At 35.5% G+C, this 17,230-nt stretch overlaps 1 protein-coding gene across 2 annotated transcripts in view; it reads right to left on the bottom strand.

Moving 5' to 3' along the window:
- Positions 1-17,230, bottom strand: part of LOC136028874 (E3 ubiquitin-protein ligase TRIM9-like) — a 162,156-nt gene that overhangs the window by 17,122 nt on the left and 127,804 nt on the right. Inside the window, exons 8-9 of one of the 2 annotated variants that reach the window (XM_065706821.1) lie at positions 11,966-12,190; positions 6,978-7,150 (exon numbers count right to left, since the gene is read on the bottom strand). In XM_065706821.1, coding sequence (XP_065562893.1) covers positions 6,978-7,150; positions 11,966-12,190 — 398 coding nt within the window. The remainder of the gene's footprint in view (positions 1-6,977; positions 7,151-11,965; positions 12,191-17,230) is intronic. The other variant, XM_065706831.1, reaches the window with a different exon arrangement.

The following is a 17,230-nucleotide window of genomic DNA, read 5'->3' on the forward strand; positions in this document are numbered from 1 at the left end:
ACGGTCACTAGCTGTGGGTTCCAGCGCGTTCGATTACTAGTAGCTAGAATGAAACAGTGCTCGTGGAGAAAACGGAAGCTGTCAGACTACTTCAAACAAAGCTGAAAATACTGAGGACCTTGAAATGCTGAAGAAACGAAGACTGAAGAAATGCTGTCAGATTCTCTGAGGGTGTCCCGTATGGCAAGGATCAAAGCAACTAAGCGTTGTTGGTCCTCCTAGGTCATCAAATTCTAAAACCTCTTCCTCTATATCAAGTTCTTCGTATCTTTTTTCTTCATCTTCCACCTTAGTGCCTTCAGGCAAGTTCAATCGAAACACGCATATTGGCACCGTCGTCAGCGATAATATACTTTACCTTCTGTCGAATATTGTGTTCGTTGAAGATGTACTTTTGGAAACTTACTTTTGAAGATGTCATAGTGAAGTTAAAGTTCTTCTAACACAGAAACGCACGCTATGTTGGCAAAGTATGCAAGCAATTCTTAAGTTAAATCTATTTGTTAAGCTAATTATGCTTTATGGAATACCGCAATGTTTATAAACATTCGAAAAAGGTTTCATTTTGTGATTTTCTCTACCACTTTTCATAGTTAACGAATTTTTATCTGACCTCCTTTCTCTGACCCAGACATCTGACTTGTGCAATGCTCCTCAGAAGTTTTGAGACACCAAAGCATGTACTTACCCTTATGGTTACTTGAGGTTGCAAAGACAAAGGAGCGGAGGCTTCACCTAAATCAAAGACTTCTTTCCGTCATATTTTTCGGTTAATTACTTTTATTCTCCGTATTTGATAGATTAATTGCCCAAAACAATTACGATTTGATTACGCTTATACTATATTATCAAACAGTTCGTGGTAACGAACTGTAGTAAGGAGCGATCCGGCTCAATAGTAAACGAAACTCTAAATAATAGAATTTTGATGCTAAAATATACATCAAAAGAATTGGATTTTCATGCTGATTTTAAATATATAAGTTTCATCAAATTTGGTCTTTGTCATCAAAAGTTACGAGCCTGAGAAAATTTGTCTTATTTTAGAAAATAGGGGAAAGCACCCCCTAAAAGTCACACAATCTTAACGAAAATCACACCATCGCATTCGGCGTATCAGAGAACCCTATAGCAAAATTTTCAAACTCTTATCTACAAAAATGTGGAATTTCGTATTTTTTGCCATAAGGCAAATCATGGGTGCGTGTTTATTTGTTTGTTTTTTTTTTTTTTTTTCCCCAGGGGTCATCGTGTCGACCAAGTGGCCCTAGAATGTCGCAAGAGGGCTCATTCTAACGGAAATGAAAAGTTCTAGTGCCTTTTTTAAGTGACCAAAAAAATTGGAGGGCACCTAGGCCCCCTCCCACGCTCATTTTTTCTCCAAAGTCAACAGGTCAAAATTTTGAGATAGCCATTTTGTTCCGCATAGTCAAAAACCATAATAACTATGTCTTTGGGAATGACTTACTCCCCCACAGTCCCTGGGGGAGGGGCTGCAAGTTACAAACTTCGACCAGCGTTTACATATAATAATGGTTATTGGGAAGTGTACAGTCGTTTTCAGGGGATTTTTCTTGGTTTTGGGGGTGGGGTTGAGGAGAGGGGGCTATGTGGGAGGATCTTTCCCTGGAGAAATATGTCACGGGGGAACAGAAATTCAATGAAAAGGGCGCAGGATTTTCTAAAATTACTATAAAAAAAACAATGAAAAAATAAACATGGAAAAGTTTTTTCAATTGAAAGCAAGGAGTAGCAACTAGGCCTCCTTCCCCATCCCTTATTTCTCAAAATCGTCTGATCAGAACTAAGAGAAAGCCATTTAGCCAAAAAAGGAATTAAATGTAAATTTCACTTTAATAATTTATGTGTGGAGAGCCAAAATCAAACATGCATTAATTCAAAAACGTTCAGAAATTACATAAAAAAACTAGTTTTTCTAACTGAAAGTAAGGAGCTACATTAAAACTTAAAACGAACAGAAATTACTCCGTATATGAAATGGGTTGTCCCCTCCGCAATCTTTCGCTCTTTACGCTAAAGTTTGACTCTTTACCACAATTCTGCTTTTTAAAACAATTAAAAGCTTTAGCATAATGAGCGAGGGATTGCGGAGGGGACAACCCATTTCATATACGGAGTAATTTCTGTTCGTTTTAAGTTTTAATGTAGCTCCTTACTTTCAGTTAGAAAAACTAGTTTTTTTATGTAATATCTTAGAAAATCGATTACAATTTGACTTACAATTTAAATTACCATCAGACAATAATTCAATTAATTGAGCATATAGCTGTTCCAAAAATAGAAAGTAGCTCGTTAAACTGGTATTATGAACCCTGTAAGTTTTTTTTTTTTAATTGAGTGGATAGAATGACTGTATATTTTTCTCAAATAAAATTGCAAGAATACATCCATTTAAAATTATGAAAATAACAATGAAACAAATATTCAATGTTTTTTAACTTTAGAAGCCTTTGCTTTACAGGTTTTTATCTGGAATTGGTTCCCATAGGAGCTAGCAAACTTTTGACGAGACTTTCATTGATTTGACTTTCTTCGGAGTTCGAATAGTAGCATATTGAATTCTTAGTTTCATCTATTTTATAATTGTAGAACCTGCGTGAATCATTTCTATGTTTAGATTTGAAAGTTACGTTCTAATCACCAAATGTTAAAATTCCAAACTATCTAATTTGCAAAATAAGCCTTATACTGTACTTAATCTTTACCTTCTTAAAGTATCTTAAGTAAAGGATTTGTACTTCACATTCGTAATTTTTAGACATATTTTTTCAAGATTTTTCTTAGGCAGCGCTTTAGACAGATCTTGAGGGGAAGGGGTTCCTCGGCTACTTCCCTTCTGCGCACAGGGATCATTTGAGAGGTAAGTAAGTAAGTAAGTAAGACGGCACTAGACGCTTAAGGTCCAAACCGGCGGTGCTGATCTCCGTTTCATGACCCTTCAGCGAGGAAGTGCAATGGGGGGTTGGGGGCCAACCATCCGATGCTTTCACACACCCTTCCTGCTTCATTTGAGAGGTATATATATATTTCCAAAACTTATACAGTTTTCTTGTTAAGACTAAGTTATTCTTTGGACCTAATAGCATTTCATCCTGTATTAATATGAAATTTCTTACACCAAACTCTTTATGGTAACAGTAACTCAAGAGTAACCATTGTTAATAACACCGACATTCTAAAAAAAAATAAAAATAAATCAAGTTTTAACAACAATATATGCATCGAAGAAATCTGATTTTTATGTTGATCCAGAATATTATACAGAATATAATACTTGTAAAAGAGTGCTTAAACAAGTAGCTTGACGGTCCTCAGATACGGCGTAACGCATTAATAGGTTTTTATGAAATACATAAATAGAAGTTTATTTATAACTCTCTTTAAAACGTGATGAATGAAAGTTGCGAATATGATGATAGTTGATAATAGATGGGATAATAGTTGATTCCACGATTGAAACAAAACAGTTGTGACAAAAACTACATGGACCAAGATCGTGGTCAGTGCATCCCACAAGTCTTTCTTGGACTTGTTTTCATATTTGGGCTTGGTTGAATTCAACTCAGCATTATTTCAGGGCCCAAATTGGTCTAACGCAAACATGAAACAAGTTAGCTAATAGATATATATTTTGTCCTTGCTTATGGGGAAGAAATTTAGAGAAGAACCAAAGCTATAGGAGGCTTCCAGAGGTATGATTACACACGGGACAGAGAATGGTGAAATATTACTAGCTAAATCTGGAGCAGACAGGTCAAAATGTCGAAAGAAATGGACATATAACAATTTCCTTTGCTATGAAAAAACTAACCTAAATTTCTAAAGAAGAAGATAAAATCTTGTTTTGAGAGTTGGTGGGATAGGAAATTTCCTTCAAAAAGCAACAAAAGTAGAGAAATTATATAGAAAATAAAAGTACTCATATTAAAAATCACGATATGTCAAAGAAGAAGCGACACGACGTCCAATTACATTTTCTATAATTTGTAAAAGGATATTTATGCACTGTGGCAAAACCAGTAAAAAGTATTTCTCTCTTTTGAGGGGGTGCCAACACTAGGTGGCTTACTATCAAAAAGTGGTCCTTATAGCGATGAAAAATAATTAGTGAATAATATACAAAACTTCAAATAAACTAGATGTGTAGTACAAAGTGGTAACCAATCTAATTTATTCAAGGAGAAAATTCCCTGCAATTGTAGCTGCTAGAAAAAAAAATGTTAACTTGTAACTAGCTTGCAGTTCTAATGTTAATAATATATACCAAGAGATAGATCGGTCACGGCCATCGATAGAGATGGATCCAACGAAATGTGCAAAGTCCCTGGGCCCAAGTCTCAAAGCGATACAGTGCAAAATTTACCCCTACACCTCACCAAAAATATGTTGCAGGTTTAATTGTTTTGTCTAATTTGTTGTTGAAAATGTTTATTTCAGAATCGAATAATTCTTTTTTTCCTTACTGAATAAAATATTTTAAATCAAAAGGAATATACTGTCAAAATGTTCGAGAAAATTCATCGTATAGCATGCAATTCAGAAATACAATTGCAGGGAACTAGGACCACGAACTTTGCATACAGTCTCTGCCTACAATAACTGAAACTAGAACTCGCGTACAATAGCTCTGATTTCTCGTATTTATTATTGCTGAAATAAAGGTCGCAACAAAGATCAGGCAATGTTTATAATAGTTATTATTGATCCAATTATTTAGCGTAATCCTGTTTCTGCTATTTGGTAAGCTCCATCACCGAAAAGCAGATTTAAAAAATAATTTAAAAGCGTATCTAGAGACGGCATGTGGGCTTTATACCTGGCATGAGCATACTTTTAAATTTTTGAAGAATTCCCAGCTTTAGAAAATAAAGAATTTCCAAACGTTTATCTATAGTATAGTACAGTTCTGAAATAACCAAGCTTCCCTCCAGGTAATGTTTTTCTTTCCTAGTAGAACTGAATAAAATATCCAGTTTTACAGGCAAGATAGTTTCAAAACTAGGTCTTCTAGGCAGCTACTATATCTTTTTCTCTGGGAAAAGGACCACAAGTTATTTACTCTTTCTTTTCCGAAAGCCTCTGCTTCTATAATATTATTTGATTAGAAAGAATGATAGACAATCAAGGAGATAAACAGATCCCTCTTTTTTGGTTTGTGCCAAGAAGCTTCATTAGAGATATAGACTTTCGAATAGGTTTGTACAGTGATTCTGACAGCAGTAAACGGATATCTTGATTGTGCGCGTGGCATCGTAATCTATTGGCAGTTTTAGGAAAATTAATAGACAAAAATCCCAGTACAACCTAAGGGGAGAGACAAGTATGTGATGTGAACTGACAGCATAATGTCTTGTTAAAACTACTCTGATCACAAGGCTATTTTGCCATGGCGAAAAAAAATATGACATCTTAGAGGTTCATGGGCTCCAAGCTGACACTTTCCTGAAAGGGATTGAAAGTCTGAAAGCCTAAAAATAATCACATCTGAATGTCTGATCCTCCTTAATATTTTGATTCCGGAGAGGGCTCCATCATTGACTAGATCTGCTTTTTTTAGTTATTACATGGCTCAAAGAGAGTAGATTATGTGATATGGGGGAGGGAGTTTACCCACATACGCTCCTTTCCCCAGTCGTGGTCTAATCTAAAAAACCAACATTAAGAATTTGGGGATTTGATCCCCAAATTCTTTCAAGCTTTTGCTTTCTTCGGGAGGGGGATCTTGGGGGGTAGGGGAACTACCCCCTTCTTGGGGTTGTTCTGGCCTCTTATCTTTAAAAATCGACATGTATAAGCAGGATAGGATCATTCCATTTATTCATCTTCCCATTTATCTCCTAAAAAAGCCCTTTGTCACTAAGCAGACTTCAGGTGTTCTATTAAGGACAACTTAACTCTCATTAGCTTCTCACGCTTCGTTTTTGGCCTTACAATAAGAAAAATATAAATATACCTTCTAAAATTATGGTTTGGTACTTTACTTTTACAAAAGGAATTTTGGGGGGGTATCCTATCACCTCTTTCTTAATCGTAATGACTTCTTTCAACTAGCTTTGTTAAACATTTTTTCTAGAAATTGATGGTTGAAATAGTTACATCAGGTGAAACAATAATACAATTAGGGGATGTCTTTCGTATTCTAAAGTGGACCAAAATTTTTCATGCAAGGATCTATTCAGCCCTTAATACATGTACAGATACTACGGGCATTTCCATGACTACAATTCAAGATCCATTCCTCAGCGTTTTGTGTCCAGTAAAATTCAGTACCTTTACTATGACACTAAAAATTCCTTTGACACGCAAAAAGCTAATTCCCCTAAAAACAAGAAAAGAAACAGAAAAGCCGAGTCGGAGCTCTCTTAAATGAATGTTCTTTTTCGTGCCTCTATCCTAATTAGAAAGATTTAATTTCTTAATCAAACATATCTTCACAATAACGCCTAAGGGTCATATCCAACACTTTCACATTTCAGAGGCAATTGCTGAATATCTTTTGTTAAGGTGTTGTCAAAGCTGTTGTGCTAAGCTGAAGATCGTTTGTAAAAGCGATTATGAACAGCGCAATGGAGATCTGGAGGATCAAAGCCTGATTGAACATACACTGCCTTGTTCATCCTCCCTTTGGAAGGAGAACTATCTGGGAGGGGTGAAAATCTAAGATACAACCTATAGGTATGAAAGCAACAATATCATATTTTTAAGAATATAACCATGTACTAATTACAGAAAAGTATTTACATAAATTCGCAAAATTAGAATATTTGATGAGTAATCCAAGGGAGACTGCCTCCCCCCTTTCTACGGAGAATCTGAAAAGTTTTGACCATGTGAACTTTTTGATTTGTTAAAGGGTTAAGATTCATCTTCATCCTCCATAACTTCCACCGACCCTATTGGCCAACTCTATGTATGAATTGATTATGACCCTTTGTTTAAATTAAAGAAATGCCCACCTGGGGTTCATCATTTATGTAAAAACTGAGCTGCCGTCTGTCTAAGTCTAGAAGTATGCCAACAGTAGATCCTGAAGTTATTCCACCGTCACTGCGATCTGCATGTACATTGCAATGCATAAACCAAGAACGCTGATGGTCTACGTACATGGACCAGCCCTTGTCATCTTTTCCTATAATAGTAATTCAATTTTAAATGGCATTTTCATACAGGAGATTCCATAAACCTTTCAAATAATAAATTGCTTAATCAATCTCTTCTTGGAAACACACCAAATATTGCCGATTCGTAGAGAAGATTCTCTTCTTCTGAAGAAAAGACTCGAACTAGACTCTCTTTTTTTCTTTGATCAAATTATGGGATGGAATTGCCTACTCAAATTGCTACTTTAAAAATAGTAATAATAGAATAGAAAAGGCCTCTAGATCTACTGACGTGTCAAAAGCTACACATTTTTCAGCTGTTTTATGCTAGCTCACATTGAATTGAAATCTGTATCAGAAATTAAGGTTCCCCTTTTTTGCATATAGCTGTATTTCTTTAGAAGACACAAAGTTATTTGTTTTGCAATCTGGCGGAGATAGCAACGAACTCAACTCCACTGAGGTGATACAGTGGGATGCATTGGCAATAAAATTCTGTATTGCTGCTAAAATGTTCGCCTCTCAGATGAAAATCGAATTGCAACTGAATATTCCAGACCCTATGAGAATATTGAATCCGGTGGAGATTCAAAAGCAAATTATGTAAATTGCTCGCTTCCAATATTCATATTCAATATGCCACACTCTTAAAAGAAACAAGAATTTTCATCTCGTAAGCCAGCTGTGATCAAAGTTGACAAACATCAACTTTTGATGGTATGCGAAAATTTGCAGGTTATGCAATAAAAGTTTTCAAAACAAAGTTGTACAGGATTAAGCAGTTAGTTATTATCAGTCTCAATGACAATTATATCCAGGCTCTACAGATTCCCCCCCCCCCCCGTAAACCCATTTTCTGAGAATATATAAAGTAGAAAAATTGTGGTGTAGCATCTAGAGAGAAATGCAATAGCGACTTGGGCGAGACTTATTCTTTTTTCCTCCTTTTTTTACCTGTCAAACAACCCTGTATTCTTTTAGCGATTTAAATACCATGGATTTTTCTTTTAACACTTTTATTTAACTTAGTCTGTTTTAGTCCATGAGGACCAAAGAAGATGAAGTCGACGAGGAAGATAAAAAACCTGTTTAAATGAAATCTTATGGTTCTCATTGTTTTGAAGGAAAGTTAAGTGGGGTCTCGCCCTGAAGAATTAAAAATCATAATCGTTTGTGTTAAAGTTTGAAAAGTATAAACTGATTATAAGATTTACTAAAAACAAAAAGTACGACAAAATATCAGAAAAAACTAAAAAACGCGGATCTTGGAATGCAATAAGAAGCGAAATATCTCTCCTTCTTGCCACTCGAAAAAAAAACCATTTTGTAAAGGTTAAATTTTGTAAACTACATGGCGTTAATGATATAAATTTCATTCTTGAATAGTTTTAAAATATCTCTTGACCCCCACCTCATCCGCACACTTTAAGTTTTAATCTTTCATTTGCAATTTTCTGGGGAGCACAGAAAAATTACTTTTTAGTGTGTATCTGCACGATTTTGTTTTATTTTTTTAATTGCAAAAGTAAATTAATAAACTTCGACAAATATCCATTTAAAATAAAATTTCTGGTTGAACAAATTTCTTTCATCAGAATTTTGATTATGACAACTGGCCTTGACACAGTGGCAAAATAGTTATTTTGGGAATTTATTTAAGATTAAAAGTTTCATTATTTTGTTTCGGCATGTCCAGTTGACGTTCTAAGACAAATTTTAGTTCCTTTGCCCCTCACCTTAGAACAATATAGTCCCTCTTCTTTTCGACTCTTGCGCTACTCTTCAGGAAGCTAGTGTCATGTATAATATAATTTCAGCTCATTGGCGTCGTGATTTGGGATAGAACATCTACTTCTTTTTCAATTATTGTTCTGCTCTTTAACGAAGTGCTATTAAATGACATTATCTAGTCCCTTTTTTTTTTAAACGCTATTGTTTTTTAATTTAGTTTTTATTCTGCTGCGCAATGTCACCATGAATTCCTCAGCGGTGAAATATTAGACATTTATTTTAGAAATACACATCTTGTTCTTTTAGGCTTGTATATATTTCATTTAGACTTCAATACCATCATTGTCTTGATAGATACTCTTTGCGGTCCTTCAACTAATCTTTATGGGTGAATTGCTAGACTTTTGGCCTTGTCTTGATAACCCTTTTCCAAACGACCTTTTATTTGATAAAGAAAGGACAAAGTTCTTCAATGAAAAGTAAAGAGCGAATTAAAAACTTAGAAATGCGCAAATTACCTAATATTAGATGTCAAACCTAAAACAGGCATAAATTAGTACGAACAAACTCAGTTCCGCTTTGGTTTCCCTTTTTTTCTGACTCCCTCCCCCTCTCCACTGGGGATAAAACTAGTTTAATTTTCCGAGTGAATAGCTTAAAATTGCTAAATAAAATTTGATGGGTGAAGATTGTTTGACGATGTTTATGAACTAAATACGAAATTATAGCTGTTCTGTGATTTTTATATATTTTACGCTAATATATCAGTATCAGCCCTGAGTACCGCGGCACGTTTCGGTAGAATTAAACACTATCCTTCTCAATTATAGGTGGAAGTACATAGAAGTTCTGATGGCTTACCCAAAGCCACCCTTAAAGCCCCTCCTCCCAAACTACACGTCGTTATTTATATTCTATTTCAATTGAACTAGTTCACATATTTTGATAATTTAAATGTAATTTGCCCATCAAAAAACAAAAGTGAGCAATTTTTCAACCCTTTTTACAGTTACTTAATTATGACTAAGGGAGGGACCTGGGCATCCCATATCAAATAAGTCAGTGGCAGTCCTTAGTATGCCAGCACTTTCAGTAGGTAACAGTGCGGTTAATTGGTCGATTTTTTTTTTTTTTTTTTTTTTTTTTTTTTTTTTAGGAAGTGAGACAAATACAAAATGCCGACTTATTCTGCATATAAGCTATGACATTGTATACATATTTCACGTCTCTTCTATTAACAAAATATATAAATATCTAGATATAAGTATAGTATAGTATCTCAATATATAGATATAAGATATGTCTCGAAAGATCAAGATCCATATATCTATAATCTATTGCCTTTACTGAAGAGATAGTAGCAACAATAAGTGGATTTTATCTAATTCTTTTGAGTAATTCACGGACTGTGGACGTGCCAAGCAGATATCATTATTGTTTTCTTTTTTCATCTATACAAAAAATGGAAGAAAGTGGCTTGGCTTGACGATGGATCACAAAACGAACATCAAATTTACACTTTGATGAGGTTTTTCGTACAATATATTAATGAAAGGATCCGATACATATTCGCACAACAAATCTAACATGAAATATCGTTGACTCGTTTCCTTCTTGTTTATAGCAAATTATCTAGGTTTATCGGTTGCTAGGACACAAGTAATTTAACAAACCCTAGCACAAGATAATCTTGATTGTTAAAAATAAGGCAATAGGTACCTGTTATAATACTACCTGCTTGAACAAATTTTATGTAGAAACTCTCATATATAGGCATGGACGTAAAAGCATTTAATGATAAGTGCCTTACTGGTCAAGGGTGTATCCAGGATCTCTGTCCGGAGGGATAGGGTAAATTTTTTTCGGGGAGGGGGGGGGGGTTCAAACCCAGTAACCCCACTCCTGGATATGGCCTTGCTACTTGTATTAGCAATTCTGGAAGTTGGTCTCAATTAACAAAGCATTAGAAAAACATGTCTATTTATACATAAATTTACCTTTTTCTTTCTAATCTTCCTCTACTTATTCAGGATTTATGCTATTATCGTCTTTATTTTACAACCATTGCTTATGATATTGTGACAGCTATTTAAGAATTTATTCGTTTTCCTTTCCGTGTATAAATATCTTTTGATTCACTTTCAGTTATCAATTTTGAAATGTCAAGAGTTCGGTTTTATGGCATTTCCTGTCACTCAGTATATTTCGCCCGTTTAACTAATGTTCCAAAGTTGGATTTTGCCAACTAATCCCCCTTGCAATTATAGGGGTTTTTCTGCCGTCTAAACAAAAAACTGTTAGCTAACAATTTTCCCAACAAGTGTTTCCGCCGTCCAACTAAAAACTGTTAGCTAACATTGTTAGAAAATATCTTTAACAAATCGAATATGTGTGAGAAAATTGTTGGACAGTTTAAAGCGAAATGTTTGTTAGCTAACAATTCTGTTTCCACCACCGAAACAAATACCTGTTTTCTAACATTGTTAGCAAATGATTGGACGACGGAAAACCCCCCTATGTAGGCAGTGGGTCCGCCTTAGTTCTTTTTCATGCCACATGTGGCTCTAGTTTTAGAGTCCATAGATATACGTATAGAAACAAAGGAAAACTTTTACAGAATCAAAGGTATACAGATATTTGATTCATAGGGTTCGGAACGGGAGTTTAAAGAGTTTGTCTGAAAAGAGAGTTAAACCCTTGGAAATCGCAAATCAAAACATGAATTTTCAAAATTATGCTAGGGATTCTCAGTACAATACTAGGAGAGGGGAGGGGACTTCTCTATCTCTTCTATGTGTAGTTATGTCTATCAGGAACCTTTATCCCATGGGGAATTCCTCTGAAAGTGCATTTATGCTTCAAATTCGTGCCTTAAGAAATGTTGGCACTTCACTTAAATTCCTCCCGGGACAGGAAATTTTTTCCCTGGGATTCCCTGGGACAGATCTTAGGGAAAATTCTCCTTACTTTCTTTGCAGATGTGACTATAATTTCCCTTTTTGAAATAGAAGAAAGGAATAGAACAAAGGAAGAGATGATTAAGGGAAAAGTTTTGCTGAATCAGTCTTGCTCCTGAACTCCATCCTAAACAAAGCAGAAGATTGTCGGATTACCTAGCATCATGTTCCTTGAGACGTCAATTCTAGCAACTCCAAAAGCAGGATCTGCCGATCCTTCGTATTTGTCAATTTTATATTCCCAGTAGTGAACTCCTCTAGAGAACCCCAAAGAACCAAGAATGACTTTATGTTCAAAACTATCCACCATAGCTGTTAGGAGATCCTCTGAAAGCTTGATTTCTGGTAGTATATCTACAGGTTCGTATGTAAACCATGCAACTAAAATATAAAAAAAGACTAGATTACAATTGTTCTAAGACAATTAGTATTTTGTATTTTAATATTTCATTGTAACTGGGCGGACATTTTTCAATTAGTTAGAATACATTCAGTACAGACCTAAATCTATGATAGTACAAGTTCAAATAACAAGAATTAGAATACGCACAAAATTAGAAGCCGAACAGAATTAAAGCGAGTCTTGTTTGAGCACTACTTTCAAGGACGATTAGGTATTAATGATAAACGTAAGAACATGAAAAGGGGGGGGGACAATTTTTAAGTAACTTGTGAAACCTGAGACTTCTAAAAGGAGTAGAACTTTAGGCCTAATATCCGAACTGCTTTTTAAGTTTCAAAATGCTTTCTTGATATTTCTTCTATTCATCGTTCCAGAGGTCCTAATAGCATCCCGTCCCCACGCTTTAGGATTGAATGATACGCAATAAGAGATCTTAGTCATAATCCCGTTTTTTAGCATCAAAAGATGTAGCTAAATCCATCGGAGTTGTTTGATCTCTTGTTAATCGTTTTTGTTCATATCGTACTAGCAGTATTATGTATTTATTTTTGCTTATTACATTCTAGAAATAAAATGTTGTTTTATTTAAATCTTAGTCAATACCCCTGGGATTTAAAAAATCATCCTTAATTTTTAGGTTGTGCTCATCCCATTATTTTCATTTATATTAACTTGCAGACACGTGAAAAGGATTTTAATTTTCTCTTACGAAGAATAAAGATAAATAAACACAAAGCCATTACAGATCATTTTATTTAACGCGTTCACGGACAAACCAGGTCCTAAAAACAACATTAAGAGGTTTATGAAACTGAGCTGTCGAATAGCAAATTTATAAACCAAACCCAAGACGTGGCAAAATCCACAATCCAAACCAACAATCTAGATTAGGAGCCTACTATCTCGATTGTCAATGGAACAGTCTGTTTATAGACTGCATATCTATAATTTCGTTTACGAATTTTAAAACCTGGTTTGTTAGGGGAAATGCCCTTTAGTCAATAATAAAAACATTTTAAGGATATGAAACCCCAAACATTAACAACTCTACAGACCCATAGTAGGAAAAAAAGTACGGTTCTTACATGGACTATTTCCCTAGTTATAAAAAGCATCTCCAGCTTACTGTTGGGCTTAGCAACAAATACACATGACGATAAGCCCGTTTTTTTTTTAATCACTAGTTCAACGAAGTAGTTCTATCGCATTTAAAACATATATGTTTCGTTAATAATTGCGTTAAGTTTTTTTTACGTGTGTGAGGCACAGCTTTTATATTAAGAAGTAAAGTAAATTATCAGTTCCAGTGTCTCCCTGAGCCTGAAAAGTGCGTTCCAACAAGCCATATTGTTTCTGTTAATGACTGTTTCAATTACATAGCAATATACAATTAGTATAGTGTCTATTTCAACTGCCATAGGAGGTGTGATTGGAAAGTTTAAGACATGTGGCACCACCGTTGAGGAGGAGTAGATATGACTGCCTGCTAGCGTGGAAGTGAGGACTTAGTGTGCTCTTATTATGTGTTGAAATAGAATTGGGAAGCCTCCTTTGGAAACTTGTCAGCTGTTAAAACAGCTTTTGGGGACAAATTTATGACCTGATCAAACATTTTATGCGATTTAATATATTCAAAGATAGTCGCGAGTCAGCCAAGGACGGCCGCAGACCGACCGTCCCGCACATTAAAAATGACAAAACAATGGGAAATTTCACGACCTAATGCGCTCAGGTCCTAATGCTACACTTGGGGAGATGATTAGAGACCTGAATTTGTGGAGTTCATTTAATTTAACTTAGGATTTGAAATTCCTTGAGAGTGCGCAAAATTTACTCTAAATATACTGTAATGCGAGCAGAACTAACGCCGACTTGTGTCTAGAGTGCCTAGAGTTGTAAGTGGGCCTAAAACTATTCAATCGAGCCAAAATAGTGCAGAATTTTCTAACTAGAGTAGTAACCAGTAATTAGTAATGAGGTTTTGGACATGATCCCCAAACAAAGGCCTAGTCTTCTCCAAAGAAGAGAACATTTTCACCACGGTCAAAGAAAGCGCGACACAGTCGGTTGAATGTGAAGACAATACTAGCACTTTTCTTTGATTCTGAGGTCTCGGGCATTATGAGTTCACTCCCAAAGGGTCAGACAGTCAAGTAAGAATACTATTAATATTTTTTTCAAGTTTGCGCAAAAACAGTTTATTGAAAAAGACCTGCCCTCACGAAACAGAAAACTGGATCTTTTACCGCCAAAAACGCAAATAACATTTTCCGTTCTCTATCCAGTAATTTGGGCCAAATCCCACATTACTGTGATTCCACGACCTCTTGTGCCCTTGACAGACTAATGACGCCTAACTATTTCCAAAATTAAAATCATCAATGAGAGGGAAGAGATTGGATTCAATTGAAAATATCCAACCAAATAAGGAGAGAGTTCTCCACGTCCTTATGGAAGACAATTCGCAGGAATGATTCCAGAACTGGAAGCACCATTAGAATAGGTGTGTTCATTCAGCGTGGGAATACTTCTAAGTAGATCCACCGTAACAGCCTATAATTACTGCCGGTGTAAGTTCATTCTAAAACTTTCACATCAAACCTCATATCCAATAATCGGTCAAGGTAGATCTTGTTTGATTATGATTTCAGAGCCGTTTTTTTTTTCACCAACAAACTGATATAGCCCCAAGTCCTAAATTTTACCGCAACTCATTCCCCAAATCAGTTTCAACAGGACTTCTCAAAACATTTTGAAATATGCAAATAAATCCATAATTCAGTTCCGTGGCAAAGTTCAGGACCGTCTTAAACTATATCTACTGATTAGAGCAATTTTTATAATGGCATCATTTTTACCACTACTTTATCAGGCTCCTAAGCCATAAAGAAGCTAATCCGTTTGGTGACAATCTCTTCCAGGCCATTGGCCCATCAAAAGGGTCTACATTCTAAGAACTAGGGAATTTGCATCATTAGCCGAGCCTGAAATAGGAGTTGTACCAATGCAAAGGGAGCAAAAGGAGTTGTACCAATGAAGCAGTGAACTGAGATGAGGGGCAGAAAAGACAATACTGTTTCCTTTCTTGAGTGCAAATTTGCTGCATCTACAATAACAGAGACTATATTAGCTTTAGTTTGAGCGTTTTATTTGTTTCACTGCAGTGAACAGTAAGACTTCTGAACATTTTAGTTGTCTGGATTGTGACATCATAAGAATTCTAGCGTATATTCTCTATTTTTTTTAGTTTTTTTTTAGCACATCGTTTGTTATGTTATGTTAGTGCATCTATTATTCAATTCTGCCTGTTTTAGACCATATATCTATATACCATAAAAGTCGAGACTATTATTTTACTTTATTTTTTCAGTACCTTCATCATTAGTCAACTTTAGCTGTTCAGCCTCCAAGCACATACAAACGAATTTCCTTAGGGTTGGGGTAGAGGTTTAAGAATTCAAGCGAACGAAAAAAAAGTTAATAATATAAATGAAATTTATCAGAAACCATAGTGAATTTCGTTAAAACCTTAAAATTTCGAGAGGGAACACGGTCCCAAAAGCCCTCTCTTCGATACTGCATGTTTAAATCCCAATCAGTCAATCCTTGCCATGTTAAATACATTATATTACACGGAGAGACAGTTCTGATGTTCGAATAAGCGTGATTTTTTATTTGATTTTTTTTTCCATTAATTCCAATTTTCTGAAGCAAAAACTTGTATTTTACTTTCTTGACTTGGAGACAATAGAAGACAAATTATGAATTTTATGAATGGCTAACTTTAAAATGTTTGTTACTTATTTATCCAACCACAGATTCTTTTGCGAGCTTGTCGTTCACAAAGTTCTTCCAATTAACCAATTAATTATAATTGAGTTTCCCTCTATTAATCCCTTATCCCGTTTGAAAAGCCTCTGTTATCTTTGAACTCAAAAGCATGTTGTATCGATTCAAAATATCCCGACGATGAAGAGGTTTAAGAGATTATTCAATGAGTCATAGCACCAATAAATGTTACAAAAATCGATAATCGTATTAGAAACTCATCAGGCTTCTAATGCTCACGCGTTCAGAATTTGTTTCAAAGTAAGATATGGGAAAATGGATTTCGTAGGTTTATTTGGGGGGGAGGGTGGCAAATAAAAACTATGAAGGAGTTCTCACCCTAATAGGTTATAAAAGGAGTAAAAATTCGTTCAAAAACTCAAGGTTTCCTTCTTCTGTTCAAACAGTTCGTGACAAAAAACTATGTACGGAGTACGGAGCAATGCATCTCAATAGTAACCAAAACTCTAAACAAGAGCTAAGAGCTCATATGGCACTTGTGACGAGGCGGGAAGAGCCAAGAGCAAAGAGCTCATATGGTATGAGCTCTAGCAAAATTCTAAGAATCAATATATTAATTTAGAAAGAAAATCAGAGGCTTAATGCCGGTCGGGATTTAAAATAAAAGCTCTGAGTCACGAGGTCCTTCTAAATATCAAAATTGATTAAGATCCGATCATCCACTCGTAAGTTATAAATAATTCAATTTTTCAAATTTTTCCTCTCCCTTCAGCCCCCCAGATGGTCGAATCGGGGAAAACGACTTTATCAAGTAAATTGTGCAGCTCCCTGACACGGCTACCAATTTTCATCGTCCTAGTACGTCAATAAGCACGAAACTCGCCAAAGCACTGAGCCCCACCCTGTAACTCCCCCAAAGAGAGCAGATCCAGTACGGTTACGTCAATCACATATCTACGACATTTGCACATTCTGCCCACCAAGTTTCATCCCGAACTCTCCACTCTAAGCGTTTTCCAAGATTTCCGGTTTCCCCCTCCAACTCCCCCCAATGTCAACAGGTTTGGCCGGGATTTGAAATAAGAGCTCTGAGACAGGAATTCCTTCTAAATATCAAATTTCATTAAGATCCAGTCGCCCTTTCTTAAGTTAAAAATACCTCAATTTTTCTCATTTTTCCAAATTAACACCCCCAAGCTCCCCAAAAGAGAACGGATCCGTTCCAATTA

This window comes from Artemia franciscana, chromosome 1 (genome assembly GCF_032884065.1).
Source record: "Artemia franciscana chromosome 1, ASM3288406v1, whole genome shotgun sequence".
Lineage (NCBI taxonomy): Eukaryota > Metazoa > Arthropoda > Branchiopoda > Anostraca > Artemiidae > Artemia > Artemia franciscana.